At 40.7% G+C, this 24,633-nt stretch overlaps 1 protein-coding gene across 1 annotated transcript in view; it reads left to right on the top strand.

The window, feature by feature from the left end:
* Positions 1-464: 464 nt before the first annotated feature.
* Positions 465-24,633, top strand: part of st6galnac3 (ST6 (alpha-N-acetyl-neuraminyl-2,3-beta-galactosyl-1,3)-N-acetylgalactosaminide alpha-2,6-sialyltransferase 3) — an 80,688-nt gene continuing 56,519 nt past the window's right edge. The window contains exon 1 of the mRNA XM_084370079.1: positions 465-695. Within this exon, the coding sequence (XP_084226205.1) occupies positions 678-695 (18 nt within the window). The 5' untranslated portion in view covers positions 465-677. The remainder of the gene's footprint in view (positions 696-24,633) is intronic.

The following is a 24,633-nucleotide window of genomic DNA, read 5'->3' as shown; positions in this document are numbered from 1 at the left end:
TCACTTTGTTTATATGCGGCGGACCCTGCCACCTTTCTAGCTTCAAACAGTGTTCTGGGGACCTTATTTTCCTCTGAGAACAGCTTGTTTATTCAGTTATGGAAAAAAATAAATATTTCTGCGTTTGTATTGTTACCTTATTCATATTGCAAATATCAAAATCCTGAGTTTGAATTTATTCTCCAAAGACTACATAGTGCCCCTTTAATTTGTAATTGAATGAGTTAATTCTTTAACATTTGAGATGTCTGAGTAACTATCTGAGATCCTCATATTGTTGTCCCTTGTTCTGATTCTTGTGACCCTCTCATGAATTACTGAACATCCTCCAGCCTCCAGCTCTCTTCAGCCTGGCCTCCACTGAAAGTCAGGAAATCAGCGGCGGTCACGTGACGCAGGAGGGGGCGGGGCTCTGCGTCTGCGGCGACCAGTAGCAGCGCAGCGTCGGTCCAGGTCCCGGCAGCTCCATGGGAAAAAAAAAAAAAACCCAGAGAGAGGAGACGAATAACGGTACTCTCCAATATTTATGGAGCCGACCCCCGCATATAACCGCACCGCATCTGTGTCTCCTCCTCTGATGCACACGTGAATTAAAGCCTTCGGCGGCGGACGCGGTGAGCGGCGTTTTTGGGGCTGACGAAAACAAGCAGTCCACCATTGTCTGCGTAGAAATAAGAATGGCCTGGATGTGGAAGGTAAGTGGGGGTTTCTCTCTCATACATGACAGTCAAACAGAGGGGAGAGCATGTACAAAGACAGCTGGTGCGGCTGGCTTTACGTCCGTGTGCGTTGTGGCAGATGTGAGGTGAAACGAGAGCTGTGCTGCTGCTGATGCTCCGTGGAGGTAATCAACCCTCCTCTGCTTTCTGTCTGCTCGCCGGTTTTTTTTGGGGGGGGCAGGCTCTGAATTTTGGATTTTCGCTTCTGCATATGAAGGAAACCAGGCCCTGTGTGTGTGTGTGTGTGTGTGTGTGTGTGTTTTTGTAGCACACAGTCCATGTGTGTGTTGCTTGTGGTAAAAAAAAATCAGGCACATGCAGGCCAGCCAGCTGTGTTCACAACATCCTTCATGAGACGTTCAGGTGTCTGAGGAGCTGGAGAAGATGTCTCAACAGATGAGGAGGAAGTTAACACAAAGTTCACCAGTGACTGTCACTGTCTGCCTCTTTGTTTCACTCTTTTCATTTCAGTTTGTTTTAAGATTAGTAGTTTACAAATGTTGACACAAAAACTCTGACAGGTTGAGGTGTAGCCTAATTGGTTAGAATTGACACAAAACACTCCCATTTGAAGGAATTTTGGCCCCGACACAAATAATTATCTTAATTAGTCCCTACAAAATGTTAGAAAACAGTTGAACAATGTCCATCACAGTTTCCTGCAGTTCAAGGTGACATTTTCATATAGTTTTCTTTGTCTAAACCCAAAGATATAAGGCCAACAATGATATAAAGTGGAGGGAAGCAGATAATCTTTACCTTTACTAAGCTGGGAACATGCAATGATTGACATTTTTTAAATAAGGGACTTAAATCAGGCACATGCAGGCCAGCCAGCATTGTTCACAACATCCTTCATGAGACGTTCAGGTGTCTGCAGAGCTGGAGAAGATGTCTCAACAGATGAGGAGGAAGTTCACACAAAGTTCCTCAGTGACTGTCACTGTCTGCCTCTTTGTTTCACTGTTTTCATTTCAGTTTATTTCAGTTAATTTTAGTAGTTTACAAATGTTGACACAACAACTCAGAGAGGTTGAGGTTTAGCCTAAAACACTCCATTTGAAGTAGTTAGTTAATAATTATTTCCTAATTTAGTCTTTACAAAATGTCAGAAAACAGTGAAAAATATCCATCACAGTTTCTTACAGTTCATGGTGACATCTTCATATAGTTTTCTTTGTCTGAACAACAGTCTAAACCCAAAGATATAAACCTTACAATGATATAAAGTGGAGGGAAGCAGATAATCTTTACTTTTACTAAACTGGGAACATGCAATGATTGACATTTTTTTGATAAGGGACTTAAAGATATAATATTTAAGAAATCTGCATTAAAATGTCTAAAAACGACTAGACCTCAAGACCCAGATTCTTCTTTGAAAATATTGGACAGCTTGACTTTGTCTAGGTGCTTTTTCTTCAGTGATTTAAAAAGAAATTCAGTTTGTTATTAAGTTTGGTGTCCCAAAACTTTCCAGAGTAAACCTTCCTCAGAAGTAAAGTAATCAAGGATCTTTGGCAATGTTATCAGTTAAGTTCAGGCCAGTTTTTCCTCTAAGAGTGAACCCTCTTTTCATCAATAAAGAGGGTTATTGTCAATATTGCATTTGAATTCAATTATGGAAATTGAACTTTCATTTCCATCTATTTCCGATTAGAATTGAAATTATGAAACCCTTAATATTTTCTTGAGTTGTGAACATTATTCAAAATGTTTCTAACAATGTTCTAACTCAGAGAAATCCACTAAACTGATCATTTGCTTTATGAAATGTGTAAAAATAATAATATGGGTGAATGAAAAATGTCCATCACATGTTCTTGAAGTGACAAAAGCAGCCGAACAGGGAAAGATATCAGCCAGTTGCGTTGTTATTGGTGGGAGCACACAGTTGAGATTCACGACTGTTGCAACCAATGTAATGCAGTTGCGCAGACAACCATCTAATAGGCATAAAAGAATAGGATATCACACTAACGCACAGAATTGCAAAGAAAGGTGAGGTTATTAAAACATCAGACATTAAAGTTCCCCTGAAGTCAAAATTGCTGTTTAAGTGTTTTTTTCACGTGTTGCTGCATATCTCACCTATCGGGCCCAACAGTGGCACAAAAGCTGTGTTTAGGGTATTTTTAATGGTATTTTGGAGTTTGTAACTTCCTGGAAAGGTGATGACTCACCTTGCACTCCGGAGCGTTTGTTAACTTAAGTCCAATAAACGCTTTCTTCATTTTATGACGCTGCCATGGATGTATAAAAGAGAAGAATGTCACCAGAGGAGTGTGTTGCTCGTGACTGGACCTCACGTATTGCTGAACAAAAACACAACTTGAACAAAACTTGTACAAAAACCCACCATTATAACTTCATTCAGTGATTTGGGTGAAACTGGGTCATGTTTCATGGAGAAAATATTTGCTGGTTTTCCCTCTGCAGCCCTCGAGCCGCTCTGCCTGGAGCAACTCTGGACTCATAGATTTACTTGTTGCTAAAGTAACTGCTAACAAACGTTCTGACAACCAGCAGCTTTTCAGCCTCCGGACCGGGGATGTAAGCGGCCTCTGAGACTGACAACGGAGGTCAGTTACAGAACTGCAGTGATTTATGGAGTCTCCTGGTAGACAGATACCGGTAGCTTTGTTGCTGAACTAAGCGCCAACTGCTGCTAAATGTAGTCAGCTGCCGTTAGCTGGTTAACTCGGCCATGTTCACTGGAAGCTGCCAGTCCGGGGAGAGTCAGCATTGGCGACGTGGTATTTAGGTGCTGTGATGGGGCATGACCTACATGCCACGCGATTGGCTGCTGCTTGTTTTTACAGGAAACACCTAACTATGCCGAAGCAAATAGCTCTCCATTAGCTTTATTAAAGACCAGTAGTGTGTGATGTGGCTGTAATTGAGGTTTAAACTAATTATCATCGAAATGGCCAAGTGCAATATCCAAACTGCATGAGCTGCAATTTTTAAAATATGCCCCAAAATACTTTTATAAAGTAGAACTGTGGTGCTACAGAGATGCAAATCTTATTCTCCAGAAGCAAGGGAACAGGATTTTTTGGTGCAGAAATGACATCAACATTTTTTCACTGAAGTTGAACTGCAAACATCACCATTCCCACTAAAATTGTGGCTCATTTTGCAATTGAAATATCAATATGTGATTATTTTTTGTTATCCTCTTCATTCATCCTGTCGGTGTTGAAGGTATCAAGCATCATTTCTCTCCCTTCAAAACAGCCACACGTGTTGTGTTTTTATTTTTGTGTTATTGTGCTAAAGTTTAGAGTTTTCATTCAATTAGAGCCACTTTTGGTTCCTGTCAATCCTCCCAACACCCACAGGAAGAAACGAGAGTCGCTGTCAACAACATGTCGCTTTACAAACTCGTTCGGGCTGGTTTTGTTATCTGAGACAGGAGATAATTTCACACTAGATTTGACACTGATATATTTTAATAAGAAAGGAAAGTTTAATTACATGGTATCGATTGCAGAGTGATTGAGGGAAATGTAAACTGGGAGTGGACAGAAGTAAATGAGCTGTAACTTTGAATTAAGTGACACCAGTGTTCTTGTTTCCTGTCAGTTTAATTGAAAAGTAGCTCAACATTAGTCCGATGTAATTTACAGTACGTTATTCTAGTTTTTTCATATAGTCAGCTGTTGCAAGTTGTTGCTTGTATTGTGATATTAAACATTTACAAGCTCATGTGCAGACAACACTTGTGGTCTTGTTGTCATTCTAAGCTTAAAGGATGGATGGATGGATGGATGGCGTGATGACTGATGGTTGTATAGATGAACTCAGTCACAAAGACAGTTTGTATTGGATGCAGTAACAGATTTAGAAGCCAAACAAAGTGTTTGATTGACCATTTTTAAAGCTGTCACTCTAATGTGAACCCTACATACTTATACAGTACGCACAGTGCACGTCTGACGATGTGTTCAGGTGCGTGAGAGGATGCATTTCTCACCCCACCTGGCTGTCCTAGTATATGGTTCATGACACTGAGAGCTGTTTGACCCGCAGTGTGCTACTTACTTCATGTTTATAATTGGTGAGAGAGGCCTGCAGAGAGAGCCCTGACATGCAGGGTTCCCCCTTTGTCGGATTGTGTTTTAATTGGAGTGAGTTCATCCGTGAAGAACTGTGCTTGAGCTGCGAAAGGCTGCGGCTGTTGTCCTCCATCGTAACAGCTCAGGATGAGCCCTCCATCACGTCTCATCCAAAAACAGTGATGTCGCAGTTACTCCTAACTACATATGGCAGATCAAGGCCAGCAAAGCAAGTTTTTTCTGAAGGGTTCAACAAAAAAACATAGAAAAGAGATTTAAAATTAAGTAATGAGCAACACACACACAAACACGCTGTCTTTTGTGTGTGTCGAGAGGTGTTGGAACAGCTCTGGGGAATGCAGTGAGTGTCCCAGTTCCTAAGAGTTTCAGGGATGAATGGCACTTCTCTGAGTCCCACTGGTCCCATGTGATTGTGTTACAGCAGAAGGCAGGCTGATAAAAAGTGCCCTGCCACAGTTTCAGAGAAAGCACAGGGCACCGGCAGGATGTTGAATGAGGCTGAGTCTCTGGTTTATATTCAAAGTTTGATCAAATCCGTGCTGAGATTTCCCTTTGTGCCTTTGTGTTGAGTGTGAAGTTTACATGAGATGTTTGGAAAGTTCGCAGTCTGGCTGCACAGAGTCCTAAAGGAAATTCATTTTTTAATCCTACAGCAGACAGATCAATTACTGATGGTTTAATAAATTGCTTCATTTAATAATGATACTTGAAGTCATTATACTTTTAAAAAGTTGCTTTCTGGCAGAAGTTAAGTTTTACTCATAAATATGCTAAATGAATGAATCAATGCAGAATGAAAATCCATACAACAGGGACCCAAAACCATGATTGCAAGATTTATGTGAAATGTAAAAACCTTATTATTGCACTCCAGTATTAAAACTTCCAAAGTGAACTGAAAGTTAGTGGAAAACAAGACATTTGAGGACATTGTCTTAGACTTTTCCATCATTTTCTGCAGTTTAATGGACCAAACAACTTATTGATAAATCAAGAAAACAATTAACAGATTAATCAACAATTAACATGATCACCAGTTGCAGCCCTATCTCCGAACAACGCCGGCACTCAGATGTGAGTCAGCTGTTGCCATGAAAAATGCCCACTCAGAGGCTTGAAAGTCAAGCCGTGTTCGCACCATTGTTTAGAATTAAGAAGTTAGCCAGAAACACGGTTTAAGTCAGCTTCCGAGTTGTAATTGCAAGTCAGAGATTACAGCAATTTAACAGGATTAGGAAAAAGCAGCAATATCTACTATTTGGTGTCAACAAACTGATTGCAAAATGGCGACAAAGACTGTTGCTGGCTGCTACATTGAAATAAAATGCAAAATCAACACCATCTGTCTTGTGAACGTGATATCTCACGATCACTTCAAGGGAATTTCCTAAAAAATGGTGCAAATGTTCACATGGACTCAAGGATGACCTGATTACATTACGGTGGTAAAAGGTCAGAGGTCAAGGCCATTCTTACCTCATGGTGCCCCATTCTTGTGGATGCGATATCTCAGAAACACATTGAGAGAATTTCTTCCAATTTGTCCACCGTGATTCAAAGATGATTTGATTAGAATTGGGTGACTAAAGGTCAAAGGTCACTGTGACATGGCCATTACTCAGGCATTCATATAATAAGTACAATAAAATGTTACATGAATGTCTAATAGGATAAAATAATGAAGTTATGATATTTTATATCCAAAAGGTCAGAGGTTAAATGCACTGTGTGATCATAATATTCTGCAAAAAGTGTTCTGGTCATTATTCAAAGCCACGGCTCTGGAGCAGCAACCTAACGGGTCCGTGGAGGCGTACAACTGCAAGGCCGTCATTGTAGTTTGCAGCTGGTTTCACTTTTATGGAAGTGTTCCAAATAAACTGCAAAAGTAACTAAATCTAGCAATTTAAATGATGTTAACAGTGGAGGTAACCCTTCATGAAATGTTTTTTTCATGTTTTTTTTCAAAAAAAATGTTTTATACTGTTCTAAAATGGAAAAATATGCTCGATCAACATAATTTCCATATAACCATAGTTTCTTATGAAGAATGAGGAGAATTCAAATTTCACTTTGACTCTCTCTGAACCCTGTCCTGACTGAATGACCTTAAAGAAAGTCTTTGTCTAACCCTTTTGAGCCAACAGGGTACCATTTAAGCGTGTTGCTTCTTTATCATGGTAATGTAACCTACATCTGTTGTGCAAACACACATGCACACTCACACTCACACACACTGCTGCAGAGGCTAGTGCAAGGGTTAGCTTTATTCACAGTGGTAACCAAGGGTGATAACCTCCCTCCAGATCCGGCATTAATCCACACTGCAGCAGTCATAGTGGTAGTAACTGGGCCAGCGGGCTGAGCCTTCGCTCACACAAGAAATCTGATCAACATCTGGGAAGACTTAAAGCTTTACTTGATCTCACAACGCGTCAACGGTCGTGTTGCTCAGGTAGTCTATAATCCTGGGTGGTTTAATCATGTGCCACTCTGCCAGTTCAGGATGCTTGAACTCTGCTGCCAGGGCTGTCTTTTTTTTTGTCGCTCTTCCCGCTTCACCTCGATTTGGACAAAATACAAAGAAAAGACACCCAGTTCAATGAAGGAGGTGATATGGCAGCCTACAAATTAAGTTCTACTCTGTAATTGCAGTCACGGTCAGCAGCATAAAATTACATGTCACTCACACAGAACCTCTGGGCCATAACCCCTATTATTACTGTACATGCATTCACAAAGGAGCTCTCTGGGGCTTTAATGTCAAGGTTGAAGTTTTGTACTTTAATTACCCTAAAACAAAAGGACAGAGCCGCTGTTCATGTCGAAAAGAATTAAGTGCGGTTATTAATCTGCCTTTGTTCTTCCTGACACCAGAGGAAAGTGCATTGTAATCAATACAGTTGAACATTAAACTACACTTTCATTTAAAAGTTGCCCTCGTTGACTGAAATGAAGTCTAGACTTTCAAAAGAGCAGAGTCCCTGCCTTTCCTCAAGTTATTCTTACACGTTTGGTGTTTGACTTCCTTCTATTGGGTATAAAAGATACTGTAGGTGAACTTTGGTACCAAAAATGATCATTCTTCCTTTTTTCATGCTTGGATTAAATGCTGGAGTAGCTGCAGTTTTCTTTCCTGAGAAAAGCCATTTTAATCCCAGAGATTAGACAATCAGCAGTAGTTTTCCAGATTTTCTAAATCATTTCAAGATGCTCCCAGATAATCCGTCTACGCTCTTGGGGATTTTGAATCCAAACAATTGAAAACCCTAGATTTGGTTTTTGACTCACAAAAACAAATGAAATGCCCCCACACGATCCTTTTCTTTGGGTGAAAAGCATATAGGTGAACTGTAGGGCTGCAAATAATAATTATTCCCACGATCGAGCCCACAGTGATGTCGTCATTTTGCTTGTTTTGTCCGACCAACCATCCAAAACCTAAAGATACGCAATTAATGTAATTTATGACAAAGAGAAGCAGCAGATGAAAACATTTGAGAAGTCCAAACTCAAACAATCCAAAATCCAAAAGTCAAAATGCAAGAAACAGAAAGGCAGGCGGCAACAAACATAAGAAGCAGGCAGAACTAAAGAACCACAAGAACTATAAACCAAAGAAGCACTGGGAACACAGGCAGGAACACAGACGACACAGGACTGACTGGGGGAAACAGAACAGAGGAACTGACAACGAGTAAAAGAAAAAACAGGTGAACAGGAAAAAAGGCAGGAAATGGACAAACGGATGAAATGAAAACAAAACATGACACATGAGGAGAGAACTACAAAATAAAACAGGAAATAACTAAACCAAAAAAACAAACCATGACATGCGGCTCTAGTTTGGTCTAATGCATCGTCCCAAAGCCTAATGTGATGTCTTGGAATGTCTTGTAGCCTGATTAACAATGCAAAATCCAAAGATAACCAATTTGTTGACATGTAAGACAAAGAAAAGCAGCAAATTTAGGAAAAATTGATTTAAAGATGTTTAGTATTTTTGCTTGAATGTGCATTTTCCAACCGGTTATCCTAGAACTTACACATTTGTACAACTAATTTGCAACAGTATATACGTTTCGAAGGAAACATAATGCCAACTGGATTATGCTTTCTATTACGGTTGTTGTTTTTCGCCAAAATATCAAATCCAGCAGAGAGATCATGATCTAGGCTGAGTCTCATTCCCAACTGATGCTTTGCTAGTGTCAGGAATGAGAATCAGCAATCTTACAAACTGGACTATTTAATATAGAAAATGTCTCTGGTGACGCGATGAAGCACAAGGCATGGAACAGATTATTAATCAGCATTTAATCATGATCTTTCATTTGCTTTAAAGATGGGGACTCAGACATGATATGAACTCTGGTCTCTGGTGTCTCAAAGTCCTGTGTCTGGTACTTCCCGACTACCTCGCTGTGACTCTGGTGCAGTTCATTAATAAAGTGCTTGATTCCCTTGAAAACATGCTGCCTGTGACCATTATTAGATCTCTTAAACCATCTCAAGCTTCTCCTAAATAATCCTATGACTCTATCTGGGGTCCAGACATCTTGAAATATTATTTAATTTTCTTTCAGCAACGTATTCTCCTGGTTCTTTGTTAACATCAGTGTTGATCTTGGCGGTGTCAGGATCATTTCCAGATAACCTGTCTGATCCCTCGGCAGCACCGCACACGTTCACTTGGAACCCAACGTCTTCAGGGATTAAAGGGTCACACACCATTTTAGGATTAAGACTGCCTCTCTTAACACCTCCTCACTCAGTCCATTGTGAACCTGCACTCGTAGATAAAGGCAAGACCGACTGAACGAGAGCCATCAGTGCAGTCTGTGAGTCAGAGATGAGGCTGCCAAGACAACAGATCGTCTGTGGTCAGATGGCATCATCCGGCCCTGATGGTTTCCTGGACGAACTCTGGAGTTTTGTGTTAGAACATGATGCAAGAGGTGATTTGCCAACTGACTGCTGCGAGGAAATGACAAATACCGGATGGACTTCAAATTGTGTATGTGTGTAAGCAATGTCCGATGGTTGCTTTAGTCTGTGTGAGATGTGATGTAGTGTGAACAAGCTGGGCCGAACAACCTGCTAGTGCTGAGATATGAGTGTCTTGTTTGCCCTAGAGGAGGGTGTTCACTTTTACACTTTTATTGGTGCAATATAAAATCTGTTTGGGCTTTTCATTGTTGATTAATCCAACTGTTATTTTCTTAATGACCTGGTTGATTGAACATCAGAAAACGATAAGTAATGGCCATCACCACTGCATCAACCACTAGCTTACATACAATTGAATTGCCTTTGTTCATGATGTTATTTCAAGTGTATACATCTAATTAATCTAAAATGAATGCTTTCAGCTTTCATATCTCATTAATAGCAACGCTTTCACTAACAATAGGTTGGAGACCTAATTTACCTGTTGGGCCACAGCATAAAGGAAACAACAGCTTGAGTTTACCCATCTCATATCTACCCAGAAGTGACTGTGGCTGCCCGAAGAGACGTCTCAGGGGCCGATCACACTGAGACGCATTGTTAGAAAAGTGTCGCCAGAAAAAACAGTGTTTTCTTAGGGTATGGTACTCTTCTTCTACGCTGCGGGTCACGTTCGTCCAGCAGCTTTTAGAAGCTGAATTTCCACACAAGAGGTGGGTGTGATGCCTTTTGCATTACTTACATATGGTGGACAAATGACCACGCAGCTGTTGATGATTTTTTCCTATTTCCCTATTTTTCTTATTATTTAAAAAATCATCTAGTCAATGAAACATTAGAAAATAGCCAGAAATTCTCAGTGCCCAAGGGTGTCTTCAAATATGTAATTAGATCTGACTCCAAAAGTGATTAAATTAATGTAAAACAGAAAAGCAGGACATTCTCACATTTGACTTGCTGAATCCTGCAGCTGCTTTCCATTTTTGCTTGATAAATGACTTATGATTTATTATTCATTAAAATTAGACCTGATATTGTTATTTCATTAATCATAACTCAATTTAAAGAAAAAATAAATATGCAACAATTTTGATGATTAATTAAATAAATACATTTTTATTCAAACATGCCTAAAGTGTGATGGTATCAGGTCTTGAGAATGAGAATAAACTTGTTCACTGTTGATGAGACAAAAAAGAAATTTAAGGACGTCATTCTTGGCTTTACTGCTTTTTATTCGACCATAGGACCGAGTGATTCATCTGGTTTAATTGGTAGATTGCTGTTGATTAATTCGGTGTTTACTTAGCAGTTAATTGACCTAATTGCAGTAGTGCTGTTTGCATCGTAGCAGGGCAAGAAAAACTGATTCAGCAACTACCACACTTCTGTGTTTTTCTCCCTTGTTGAACTCTCAGAGCTCTTAATCACACATTTGATGGACCTCAAGGAACATTTATATCCTGGCTTTCTGTTAATTTCCTTACATGAAGCAGTTACAAAGTCATACAACTCGCAGCCAGTTGGATTCATTTGAGCGTGTTGAACCATTGCTGGATTACATTTGGCAAGTCCCCCCCTGCACATTGTACTCTTGGCAAGGCCTAACTGCCCACTGGCACGGGGGCGATCCAAAGCCCCAGAAGAGACAGATCAGCAGAGGCCATGTTTGATAAGGAGTATGCTCTCTGTAGGCTTGAATGTGGCTCTGAAGTGCTGTCCAAATAACACAAGAAGAAGCGGTATAGAATCAAATGGGGGAACAAGAAGTATCAGACTGAGAGAGATGACTGTAAGTAAGTTTAAAGGAGTTAATGGTGCTGAATCCTATTTAGCTGCTTATTTGTACCTGACCCTGCCCTTTGAGCTGCTTTAGGAGAGGGGCCAAGTACAATCCCTCTTTGAGTATCAGTTTAGTTGAAGGCAGCAGTAGAGGTGAGAGACCTGACAATTTCATGATTGATCTTGAAGATGACCACAATCAATTTCTCAGGCAAATCAGGAGAAATTGTGGTATTTAAAGAGTAAAGTCACCAATTTCACCCACTGGAGTGCATTTACAGGTCTTGGGGAGTGCTACTGCATATGGGTCATTCAGTGCCAACTTACCCAAAATCCAGCACATTTCTCAGACCATGTCATGGATATTCTTGATGAAAAATCATGTTGAAACTTCTATTAGCTTCACAGGACCTTGCAAAATCCTATAGCTGTACTCCAAATGCTTGAAGTCATGATTTTTTTTTAAGTTTGGCCCTCTGAGCTAAATTTAAACCTTTTTGTGAGTGTTTGTATGTGTGTTCGTAGCCGCAACAATTGCTTATTTTTAATTTTTTTATGTAGTTCTGTCACATCCAGAGGTTATTTGGTCCTGCATGAAAAAATTGAGTGCCACAGATCTTGCTAAATATAGCTTCAGAGCTGAGTCCCATTCGCCGACTTCTTTCCTCACTCTCTGACTGGCTCCTGGAGGTTATAACAACAGGTGACCGAATGAAACGCATTGTTAACTATATTGATTCCCCTGAGTTTGAACATTGTTGGAACCATTTGGGATAATGTAAGTACAAAACTCAACAAAATATATAACAAGGTCTAGTAGTTTTTAGACATTTTAATTAATTAATTAGTCTCAAGCCAGCTGGTCTAGGCAGTTGGCCGCCCACCATTGAGTCCTGGTTCTGCGCGAGGTTTCTGCCACTGTTGCCAAGTGCTTGCTCATGGGGCAAATGTTCGGCCTCTGTAAATAGATTAATCATGGAGTGTGGTCCAGACCTGCTCAATTTGGAAAGTGTCATGAGGTGACATTTGTTGTGCATTGCCGCTGTACAAATAGAGACTGATTGATTGATGCTAGTTTTTAGACATTTTAATGAGTAGTTTTTAGACAAGGTACAAGGTGAATTTATTGTCATTTTTTTAAAATCACAAGGTTTTAAAAGACATAACGTTCGAGTCTTGCTACATCTTGAAAATGATGAATTGAGGTCAGGTCAATGCAGCTGCTCCCTAGTCTGGTGGTACGGCATTTTATTGCTGAAATGTTAAACATATCTCTAAATAGTTTGTGATATTATTTTTGGGGTAAATTGCCCCGTAGGAATCAGTCTTGGATCATAATACGGATCCCTGTTGCTCACATGGAACCTAAAAAAGAAGGAAGGGTCACTACGTCACTGAATCTTGCCTTGGTGCCAGACTGTGGTGTCAGTTGCATTGAAGTCTATGGGAGATGCATATAGAAACACACGACAATCCAACATATATGTCGTATGACTTCTGATGAAGAAATGCCTCCAGAAAATTAAAGAACACACTTCACACTTCACTCAGATAACCACTGATTTTCTTTCCACAAATGATTGACATGGCTGAGGTTAACCTCCTCTGTGAAGTGTGTTCTTTCATTTTCTGGAAGCATTTCTTCATCAGAAGTCACACGCCGTAGATATGTTGGGTTTTAGTGTGTTTTCTCCATGCACCTCCCCTAGACTTCAATAGAGCTGACAACACAGTCTGGCAAGATTCAGCAACGTCATGACCCTTCACTCTTTTCTGGTTTCTTGGTTGCTCACAAATGAATTACTGCCCCTCAAAATTCAAGAATCAGAACCAGCTCAGCTGATCCCGGCTGGACGCGTCAGACTGCCTTTGATCTCAGAGCCACGCTGCTGTAATCCTGTGTGTATTTTCTCAACAGCTTTTCCAGACAGTGAGGTGGCAAGATCAGGCTTGGCTGTTACCCTGAGTAACGGCTGAGTTTGTGCAGCTCGCCTCGAGCTTCCTGCGCTCCGCCCTTGAACCGAGCCTCTGAGCAAGCAGAAAATCCCTGTAATTGCATTAGTGTTGTCCAACTGTGCGCTGTGCGCCACGCCCGTTCCCTCCAGCCTGGAGTTTTAGCTTGATTTATTGCTTTGACATGTTAGGATTTATTTTCATCCTGTTGCAAAACTGCGGACAACATCAGATATCCTTGACAAGTGTCCAGGCTTTGATTCATTCCTCTCTTTTCTCTCTCTCATTGAAGTGTCAGGTCGTGCTATGAAGTCGGTGATGTGCTCAGTGGGAGCCAGGTCTGGTCATGGTGTAGGTCCCTTCCTGAGGGCTCTTGACCAAGCCAGCTAATAAAAGGTTTCAGTGCCACTGTTATTATCCCCAGTGGAAGCCTGGCAGTGCTCCGGGCGCCAGCACCGGGAGTCTGATTGCCTCTGTGTACTGGAGAGGTTGACAGACACAAATAGAGCCTGGCGGTTAAGTGAGGGCATTAAATAAAGTGCAGTCAATTTTTTTTTTCGTGAAATTTAATCCCCCGTCTGCTTTTATGGCCGCCTGCGCCCTGGAACTTTGTGTTCGTTGTTGGGGTTGTGAAAAAAAGAAAATGCCACAGTGATGTGACTGTGGGTGATGTTGCATCTGCTCACTGGGCCTGCTGCTTTGTGAGGAACCTGCGCTGCTTGTTTGTCGAGTCGCGCCGTTGTGTCCGAGGTTTCACGGGCGGTTTTGCTATTGTGATTGCTTTGTCTGTCCAGATTCGCGTTTTGGCTTCTCATCGATCTCGCTGACGACTGCAGGTGTTTGTTGCCGTTTTTGTTTTTGCTGTTGACTCTGACACCGCCACCGACCACCAACCTTCAGCCACACGATCATGTTGAATGCCATACGCTCTTCCACCCCTCAGCTTTGCAGCACACACCGCAGAGGCTCTGACTCTCCAGCACGAACACCTGCTTGTGCCACATGGCGGTGCAGTTTGGCGCCCTTCGAATCACCTGGCTGTTTCACGGTTTCATAATGCTTTTGTTCTCTCGAGCTCTCGTAGAACTTTCTCAATCTAAGAGGATTAATGAGAAGCAAAAACCTGCGCTGGCAAATCATTTGAATACTTTCACAGTCAGAAATCTGAGAAATGCCTGCTGCTGTGAACAAAGAGGATTTTCTCTCCCTCAATAAAAAGTCAGACCATCGATTTTCACAGTGAGAAATTACTAAAGAATGTGTCTTAAATTCGACATTTCCTTCATCCAATCCAATGTATCATATTTTTCTCTGCCGCTCAGGAAGATAAGAGTAAATTCCTCAATGTCCGTCTTTTCTTTCTTTCTTTGGCTCTGATCGTCATGTAATCTCATCCTGACAGACACTAAGAGAGTGTTTTTGTCTGATGTCCTGGGAATCATAATTAGCCAGGCATCCAGTATGGGGTGTAACTGACAATTACTTTCATTACCAATTAGCTTGCGGATTATTTTCTTAATTTGTTCATTGATTGTTTAGTTTATGAAACCATGAAAGAATGGTGAAAACAATTGCTGGTTCTCTCACCCTCAGATATATTAAATTGTTGTTATTATAACAGATAAAGCAGCTGGAACCAGCAATTGTCGGCATTGTTGCTTGAAAAATGACAATTTATCAAGTATTGAAATTGGTGCCAGTTAAAGGAGCAACATGTACGAATTTTAGTTGCAAACAGAAAAAAATGGCAACAATTGTCAACAGAATGTGAACAAATAACAGTTTTGACGTTATGACACCGATACATGCAGAGATACATTTTTCTGTCCTCTTCCTCCTAACTAGCTAACAGCAGGTACTGTAGTTAGAGCAGTTGGCAGCAGTTAGCGGTTACTCTGGTGATATGCTTCCCCCCGTTTGTCTCGAGTATGAATTCGACAAGATGCCAATTCTTACATATTGTACCTTTGAATTTAAAAAATTATTTGTTTTCAACTGTTGATTATTGTTTTCAATCGATTAATGATTTGGCTTTTGAAATGTCCGGTCACAATTTCCAAATGTCGATGGTGACGTCCTCCTTGTCTTTAGAGCAGCAATGATTAATCATTTAGTTGTCAACTACTAAATTAACTTGCAGATGTCAGTTTGAGCAATATTTAAAGAAAAACATGTCACAATTGTCTTTTTGTAGCTTCTTCAACAGAATCTTTTTGGATTTTTTTACTCCTCTTTGACATAAACTGAATATCTTTGGGTTGAGAACAAAACAAGACATTTGAGGACGTCATCTTGGGCATTGAGAAACACTGATTGGTTCTGATTTGATTGATTCTTAACCTTTTCTGAGATTTTATAAACCAACCAACTAATCAATTGATTAAGAAAATAATAAACAGATTAGTCGATAATGAAAGCAATCATTAATTGCTGCCCTGTGTGTTTAGTCCAATTAACAATCCTAAAACAAAAGATGTTTCATCACATGGACAATGTGATTTAGCTCTAGATTATGATAATTTGGAATACTTTCTTCTTCTACTGCTTCTTTCTTCTTTTCTCCTCGACACTGAGTGATGTTTTAGTTGTAAAAGCCTCTCACAAAATGTAAACTGGCTGACTAACACGCGAATAACCTTGGCAGTTAGAACAATGCATTTGTAACCTCAAGGTATCTCTGAGGGCCGAACTCTAAAAACAGGACAAATTCCTCTTATTGCCGAGCCACTTGAAAATTCAGTGTGCATTGCTGCTTTCCATCTCCGACAGCCTTGAAGAGAAGTTTTCTTGTCAGACACATTTCTTTAACAAATAACACCTTTAGGAAAATGGCTGCGGAGGCCGGACGTCTGTTTAGTCAAGTGGAGAAGAAAATTGCCGACGCTGTTTGTTCCCTCGTCCCGCAGATGATGTACTGCATCTGTCTCCTGTCTAATCCTCTCAGATCCTCGCATGTATTGCATCGCTGATGTATATACTCACATTTCTCTGTGTGAGCAGTCATGCTGTGTGTAATCACTATCAATGAGAGGCTCTATTATGGAGTTATGGAGGGATAATATTGAGTTTCGGGGAAAATATCAGTTGCTAAATGTCAGTAATCCTGCACTGGCATTTGGCAAATTGAAATGGATTTTCTCTGGTCGATGTTTTTCTCAACAGCCAGATTCCCCCCTGCGTGTGCCCTTCAAACACAAAGAGACAGGGACAATAATGGCTATCTGCTGTAAAGTACTCCACAGCAGTTCATTTGCTGTTGCCATTAATTGCATTTTTGAACTTTTTGAAGTTTTTCTAGCAAACGAGTGTCTGCAGACTTAAAGCTATGACATCTGTGGCGAATGGCAAGCAGCAGATTCATGACTATAGTAGCTATGTCCTTGGCCGGCAGTGTGGTTTGCCATCTGCGACAATAAGAGCCAGCACTTAAAAAACTCAAATATCACAGTAGAATAAAGCTAAAATGTCGTAAGTGAGCGGCAGAAGTCGTTTTCTGTGATTGGCTGAACGCCACACAACATTCTGGCTTGATGTTCTCTATAACCCTCGACAATAGAAGTTATAGATATTATAGAAGAGGGAGCAGCCTTCGTCTCTATTTGCCCATAAAAGACAAGTGAGTGGAGCAGGTGGTCTGATACATGGAGCCAGTGTATCTTTATAGCCAGGCTGTCCCTGTCTTCACGCTCTGTTTATGCAGTTTTTCATTGTTTGACTGACAGTTTGTTAGTTTTGCCAAAGTTAAACAACCATATATGAAGCTGCTCAGCACAAAAACTCATGTAAAAAATTAGAAAACAGATACCATTACACAGACAATAGAGGTTATGTAAAATGTCAAACCAAGACACAAACTGCACGTGTAGATGAGCTTTTGCATTGTTACAAATGCTGTGTTTGAAGTATATTGTCACCTTTACTTGAGTATTTATTTTTCTGACAACTTTTTACTTCTCCACCCTAAATGTAACACAAAAATCTGTACCTTCTACACTACATTTTCAAAACAGGCTCGTTACTTTAGTTTTAATGCATTTGAAAGGAATTATCGATGATTTTTATTTTGCGTCATTGTTTCTCGGAGGACTGTATTCAAGATATGACACCCCATATTCTCAGATTAGGGATGGCTGATGGATGATTACTCCTATTATTGATTAATCTTGATTACTCGTGGTTAGAATTTCGTCTCACTTGCTTGTGTGTCTTGTCCGACTTTCCGAAGATATTCAGTTTGCCATCATTTATGACAAAGAAAAGCATCAAATCTAAACATTTGATGACTTGGAACCAGGAAATGTCAGTCGACTAACTGATTGTTCGACTACCTGAGGGGCATTTTTGTGATGACAGTATTCACAATGAAAATGTTGTGATTAGTTTTATCATTTAAAAACTTTAGTATTAAAACATCTTGCTCATTTGTTTGATTGGACCTCACATCAGCTGTTCGGCTCTCCCCTTCACATGATTTCTGCCTTTCGTCGTACATAACTGAAACCTTGTAGAGTCGGTCCTGTACATTAGTTTTTTAATTGGTATTGTACTTTATTTACAACAAACTGTTGTTGCACTTGCACAATTCACAAATGTCCTATGTGTGATTCATGGCACAATTCAAATTGACAATTCAACATGAAAATGAGACTCCCCTCTTAGCAGCTCCCAAGAACCACCAGCAACAAAAGATTTTGCTGCCATTTTAAAGGTTTTACTTAAAAACACAGAAACTTGAAATGCTGGTAGTCTGGCTGAAGTGGAGCGAGGAAGAGCCCACAGGAACTGGGAGGAGCCGGCTGGTTTGGAGGCTGGACCAATCAGCTCCCTGGACACCTGCACTCACACACCACATTCACTCAATTAACCAAACGCACCTGCAGCCAATCACACACATAACACAACAGAGAGGGATTAAAGCAGAAGAAATTAAAGAACAACATACCTCTGGGGTCGTAACATTGACTCCTGAGACAACGTGGCTCGTTAGCTGCTGAACGCTCCACCATGTTCACCAGCTCCTTCTAACTTTGTCTGTCTGGTGCTGGCTGAGGAGTGAACTATAAACTGTATTTCATTGAAAATGGCTGCCTGCTGGTACTGAAACAAGAGGCAGTAAAACCAAGAAAAATGAGCTAAAAGATAGTAAAATGCTCCATAGAGCTGGGGGGATTCATTTATGTGGGTTTCTCACTACAGACGACCTCTTAACATAAAACTACTATCAATTAATAAAATCGCAGTAGCTGTAAGGATTATAGATGTGTCACATAAGTGCAACTTAAAAATATCCCCAGTTCGACATTTCTGGAACAAAAAGGCTACGTGTTATCAAATGAAACAAAACGAGCTCTATCCAGGGAAAACAACAGTTTTAAGTGCTGCGAGAAAGAAATAGACACTGATGTCAGTGTCTCCTCACAACAGGGAGTCTTTATGGCAGCAGAATAATTTACAGTCAAGCGTAAAATCTCAATGTGATTTGTGTCTGACAGGTAGACTCATTCTGCTCACACAGATACGCAGGTTCTCGGCTTTTCAAAGTGCCACAAAAAGCAGATTTCTCTTTTTTCACTTTGACAAAATTCCTCACTTTCTCAAGCGTGCGAGCATCAACCTACGCAGCAGAGCTCAGAGCGTCTCCAAACTGTTTCTGTGAACATATGGTGGTGTGTTTTTTCAGTCCTCCCCCCCCCTCGTCCCAAAAGTTTGCTGGATCCAGACGGGGAAGTGAATATTGTAGAGTGTTTAATCCTTTATACTTGTGGGGATTATGCTCCATTTGATATCAGATATGCATTAGTCAAATGGGTTTTGAATGCTTTCCAGTCGCAGTCACGCATACAAGTACACGTGTGCAGAGACACACATGCAGACACACACACATTTCAATCCGGATGCACTGATTAAGACTGGGATTTGCAGTCCTGATGCCTATGGGTCATAATAAGTAGGTAAAAAGGGTGTTTCCTCCTTATTGTCGCCCCCTGCAGAGTCTCATCCAACAGAAAAACAAACCGATTCTTTTTTGGGGCCAGATTAAGATTCTCTGTGATGCTCTGCACTATAATGATGCCGTATCATGCCAACAGAGCAGATTAGTGTTCATTTGACCTGGATTGAAGGATTTTCTTTTCATATGTCACCGCTGATGAGGGTGATACAACGGAAGTAGCGCGTGCCAAGGGCATCAGCATCAGGATATTTGTCATTGAACTGGAGGAAGGAAACACAGTTCACATCAGGAGTGATTAAAGTTTTATCTGCTCAGCTCTAAGCAAGGATTTTAATGTAAAAATCATAGACCGTGTAAAGCGTGGACGCCACAAAATCAACAAACCAAAAGTCATTTCCTGCCATTTTTCTGCGTCCACCTGTGTTCTATTGGTTAATCAGCCCATATGTATATAGTCTGTGTGCTCCCTGCTGTATTTGTCAGTTCATCTATTCAGTTTCCAGTTCTGCTCTGTTCATGTGTCATTCCTGGTTTGTACAATTGCCTTTTGACTTGCTGCTATGCTTTTCTTGGTTGGTACATTGTTTAGCTTTTGTCGTTCGCCTTTGTATTTTTTGGATCTGGAGATTTATTTTTATTAAAGCTCGCTTTTTGTTCCTCACCTGCCGGCTTGTTTGTCTTGCATTTGGGTCCAATTCTGTGTTTGTGTGGAAAGCTTAGGGAAGTTTTTACATGTTGTTTTTTAGGATTTGCATCTATTTATATCTCTGAAAAATATGTGGATACAAAGGCTTTATTGTTATTGTTGCCCCCTGCAGAGTCGCAGCACATAGAAACAAACTGATTTCGTTTTTGGGGCAGATTTAAATTCTTTTAATCATATTTAGGGTTGAAAAGCTCTTGCTGCCATTTGAATCAAGCAATTTCAACACTCGACAACAGAAAGGGATTTTCACAGAGATGATGGATTATGAGAAATCTGTTATTGGCTGAACCAGACTTTTGACAAACACTCCGGGAAGTAGAATGTAAATGAACGAGCTGGATTGCATTTGCAGAGTAAACACTCTTCAGTCTTCACACGAGGCTGCTCTGGTGTCGCTGGGAACACTTGGAATTAAATAAACCTCCTGCTGCTGAAATGTGGCTGATTAACACACTGTAACTCAGTTAAAAAGGGAGTGAATGCGTGGAAGGTTTCTTCAGAGCAGAGCGTTAATCAGAGGAACTCCTCAGATCCTTTTTTTTAAATATGTGAGAGGCAGCCGGAGCTCCTCCAGTCCCATCTGGGCTCCACATAGCGACTGTGTGAGGTGACTGCCCCCTCTGCTGGGCTCCGTCGGCACCAGCAGGCTCTAAACCTCCCAGAGGAGCGATGAACTTTGCTGCCCTTCGTTCATTCGTACTGCGGCAACTTCAGCATTTACAGGGTCTGAGTTAATGCAGCATGATAGAGACTTATTTACTGCTTTTCCTCTGCATTAGTTGGACTCAACTCCAGTTCATTAATGCTGATGAATGAAGAAACTGAGAGTGGTGGAGTGCAACATTTAGTGTTTCTGTTTTATGGTACTTTATACTTCTACTACATTTCAGAGGGACATAATGTACTTTTTTTACTCCATTACATTTATCTGACCTTTATAGTTAAGTTTAACTAGAGGTGGGATGTTACAAGGTAAAAATATTTTTACTTTTACTCTCTACATTTTATCACAAATATCTGTACTTTCTACTCCTTCAATTTTCAAAACAGGCTCGGTAATTTAGTTTTAATGCATCTGAGGAATATTCGATTATTTTCTATCAGTGCATATCAGACGTAACAGACTTAACAAGACTTAAAATGACAGGGAGCAAACAGGGAGAAAAGGTGTTAGTGCCTCGTGTCTGCAGAGACCCTGCAGCCCTCTGCCTGGATTTTCTTATTTCCTTACTTTGTTGCTGCTTGGGGCGCCTTACCAACACAAAACATGGCTATTTGACGTCCTGGGAATGAGACTCAACAGTCACCTATCTTTGTGGTGCATTAACAAACAGTTCGGACAAATGCTATTGATTCTACCTTAAGTTTAATAGTCTTTCAATTGTTCAGTTAGCTTTGATACTTTTTACTTTTATACTTCATACAAAATTTCAGAACGTGTACTTTATTACTTTTACTTGAGTAAAGAAGTTGAATCAGTTCTTTCACTTCTAACAGTCTTTTTTTTTTTTAAAAAACATCATCAGGTTATCTTCCGATTAAGAGATGAACAGTGTGCAGGAGTTTTGGTTCTAAGATATAATACGTAAAATTTCTGCATTTTAAAATTGTGTGCTGACATTATCCCAGTTATAAGTTCTGAACATTGTTCTGGAAGCCATAACTTTACTTAAGGCAACAATGTGTTCTTTTTTTTCTTCCGCCTGTACATATTGTATGTTGAAATTATGAACAGGTGGCAAAATATGTTTTTTGGGACTCAACTGCCAACAGTAGGATTTAGTTTTGTGCAGAATAAACATCCAAACACTCTTTAAAGTGGATAAAATCAGCTCCTTCTTCTTGTGACTCAAGTAGGAAGAAAACAGCAATGTATCAATGCCACGAGTGAATCCCCAAAAGACTCATGTAAACGGCTCATGAATGAAATTAATCATATAGTCATAAACCTAATATATGTGCAATAACATCTAGAAATCACATTATTTCTCTTCCACTGCTCCTGTGGCAGTCACAGTTCCTATGGGTGAAATTTTGAGGGGAAGTTGTGCGTGACCGTGTTACCAGCAGCAAAGAGTCAACCTCCTCCTCCTCCTCCTCCTCCTCCTCCTCCCGGGGAAAGAATAGTTTGTTATCTTGTCCTTTGGTGACTTTTTAAAGCGAGACCTTTGCTGGAAATATGACACGAATAAAGTAATATGTCTGGACCTCGCTCTCAATCTCAAGAGTGGCTCTTTGTTTATGCTCCTGTCCCCTTTTCACCGGAGAACGACGCTAAGGCTTTAACAGAGAGGAGGAAGAGTGAGAGAAAGACTCTAAATATTTTCTCAAACACCTTAATTGAAATTGGATTTTAAGTGCTCACTAGACCGTGGTGGCAAGAATCAGGTGCCAGTGAGGTAGCGTTTTTGCATTGCAAATGTAATTTTCTGTTTTTTTGCCCATTGCCCAGGAGGAACTCGAAAATAGCTGGCAGATATGTTTTTTCATGAGCCATTTTCTTCAGGTTGAGCCTCTCATTATTCCAATACCCACTGTGATTAGCTTTTTGGATTGAACTACAGTGTGGTCCTGTTGTTCACTGAGCTGCAGTGTGAGTCTTTGTGGGAAATTGTATTCTCTTCATGCCCAGATAGAGCGTGATGGGGGTAGAACTTTGATTGCACAATATTTACAGAGAATGTGCCTTGAGTTTTCATTCATTACACAATGGGACGGAGCACTACTTGTTGATTATACTGTCATTTACAGATTTATTGCCTAGTCGGTGTGCGTTAAGCTGGAGTGATTGATACAGAAAGTAATGTTTGGACATTTACTTTCACCTGTAGACACCAAATTACCCTTATCTCAGTGCCAGCGGGAAGCTGTTTGTTTTTTGGCAAAAAATGCTCTAAAATCTCGGTCTGCACTACCTGCTCAACACCAAACAGAAGTCAGACACAGTTAGTGACTAGCTGCATAGAGGAGCATTTAGCTGGACTGGTCCTGGGATTTAAGTTGAGTTATTTCCTGTTTTATGTCATTAACGAGATATCCGTATTCCAATTTTTCATATCACGGTTATTGTGAATACGGCGATGTTGCGAAGCGCCTATTTTGAATGCAAGACTTGTACATGAGGTGGAGTGTTTTTCACAATACTAAAGTAAAGAATCTGAATACTTCTTCCACAATTGTTCACATCAATGACACTGTTGCTAACCACTGGATGTGTAAATAAGAAACTGCTTGCTAATAATGAACTTAAAGGTATCCTGCCAGCAGTGTGTTCACAGCTTCTTTCCTCTGAGTGGCCAAAAGTAAAAGAAAAAATGTTATTAAAGCTTTAAATACAGCACAGGAGTAAATTAGTAACATCTCACCACTGTTTATTGCTCAATTTTCGCACAACTGATGCTTCAATTACGTCATTGCCACAAGTGGACGAGGCGTCCTCTATATGTAATCTGGTCACACAGGCTGACTGCAGGAGATACTGGTGGAATTATGGCTCTCTCGTGTCTGGGGTCCCAATGATCCCACACAGTCTGTCTGCAAACTCAGATCAATACCCCCTCAGAGGAGGTTTTAGCACCTTTAAAAATAGCCCCCTCGTAGCTTTCTGTGGGGGTGGTGGTGGTGGTGGTGGGATGTTAAATGAAACATCCCGGGGCTACAACCATAAGTGGCACTGCAGTTAAGGGCCATCATTGTCTGATTTGATGGTCGCAAACAAGGTCGTTGCAGCTGCATATGGAGTCATATTCCTCAAGCAAAATGTTTTAACATTGACCGAAAGCTTTAATGTCGAAACTTTATAGCCGTTCTGCTGCCTCGCTGCTGGTGTTAATGGTCCCCATTTCAGCTGACGCTCCCTTACTCCCCTACTGTACTCCTTCCTCAACACCGAGCCTTTCAACGTCTCTGTCAAATGGCTCAACAGGCCGACTCCTGATCGCCCCGACGGATGAGCGAACCAGGAGAGTCGTGAGTCTCACACTCGAGCTGGTAGGGGTTCAGCGCCCCTCTCCGCCAACGCCAAGCAGTCCAATATCCTCCAGACTTTGACACATCATTTCCCCTGTGATTTGTAGCCAGATTGAGGTTGAAGGAGACAAGGAAATTTTCTGTCCTCATGAGAACAGATGGATGTTGCAGAATTGCAGACTGAGCTGAGAGTTGTTTCTTTTTTTTCCCCCTTCCTGACGAACCCTCCTGCTTTATAAGGGATTGGTTTCATAATGGGCTCATGATGACTAGCTATTACGGCACATTTTCAGAAAAAGACCTGCCAGTTTTTTACTTTTGGGACGGAACAGACTGGTTGTCCTTTCAGGAAAGTATCTATTAGTTTGTATAATACCTTAAGTTCAGAGTGGCAATCGAGAATTTCCCATTTGTCCTCTTTGTGCTGTTTGATAAAAGATCAAAGAAGGGACCCCACTGTTTGTGATCAAAGATGAGCCCTAATGCCACGAAATGATGCGTGATGTAACACACATGCAA

Source organism: Pagrus pagrus, assembly GCF_965226575.1.
Source record: "Pagrus pagrus genome assembly, chromosome: 12".
In the NCBI taxonomy this organism is placed as follows: domain Eukaryota; kingdom Metazoa; phylum Chordata; class Actinopteri; order Spariformes; family Sparidae; genus Pagrus; species Pagrus pagrus.
The sequence above is the reverse complement of the archived record's forward strand: the minus strand, read 5'-3'. Positions and strand labels throughout refer to the sequence as shown.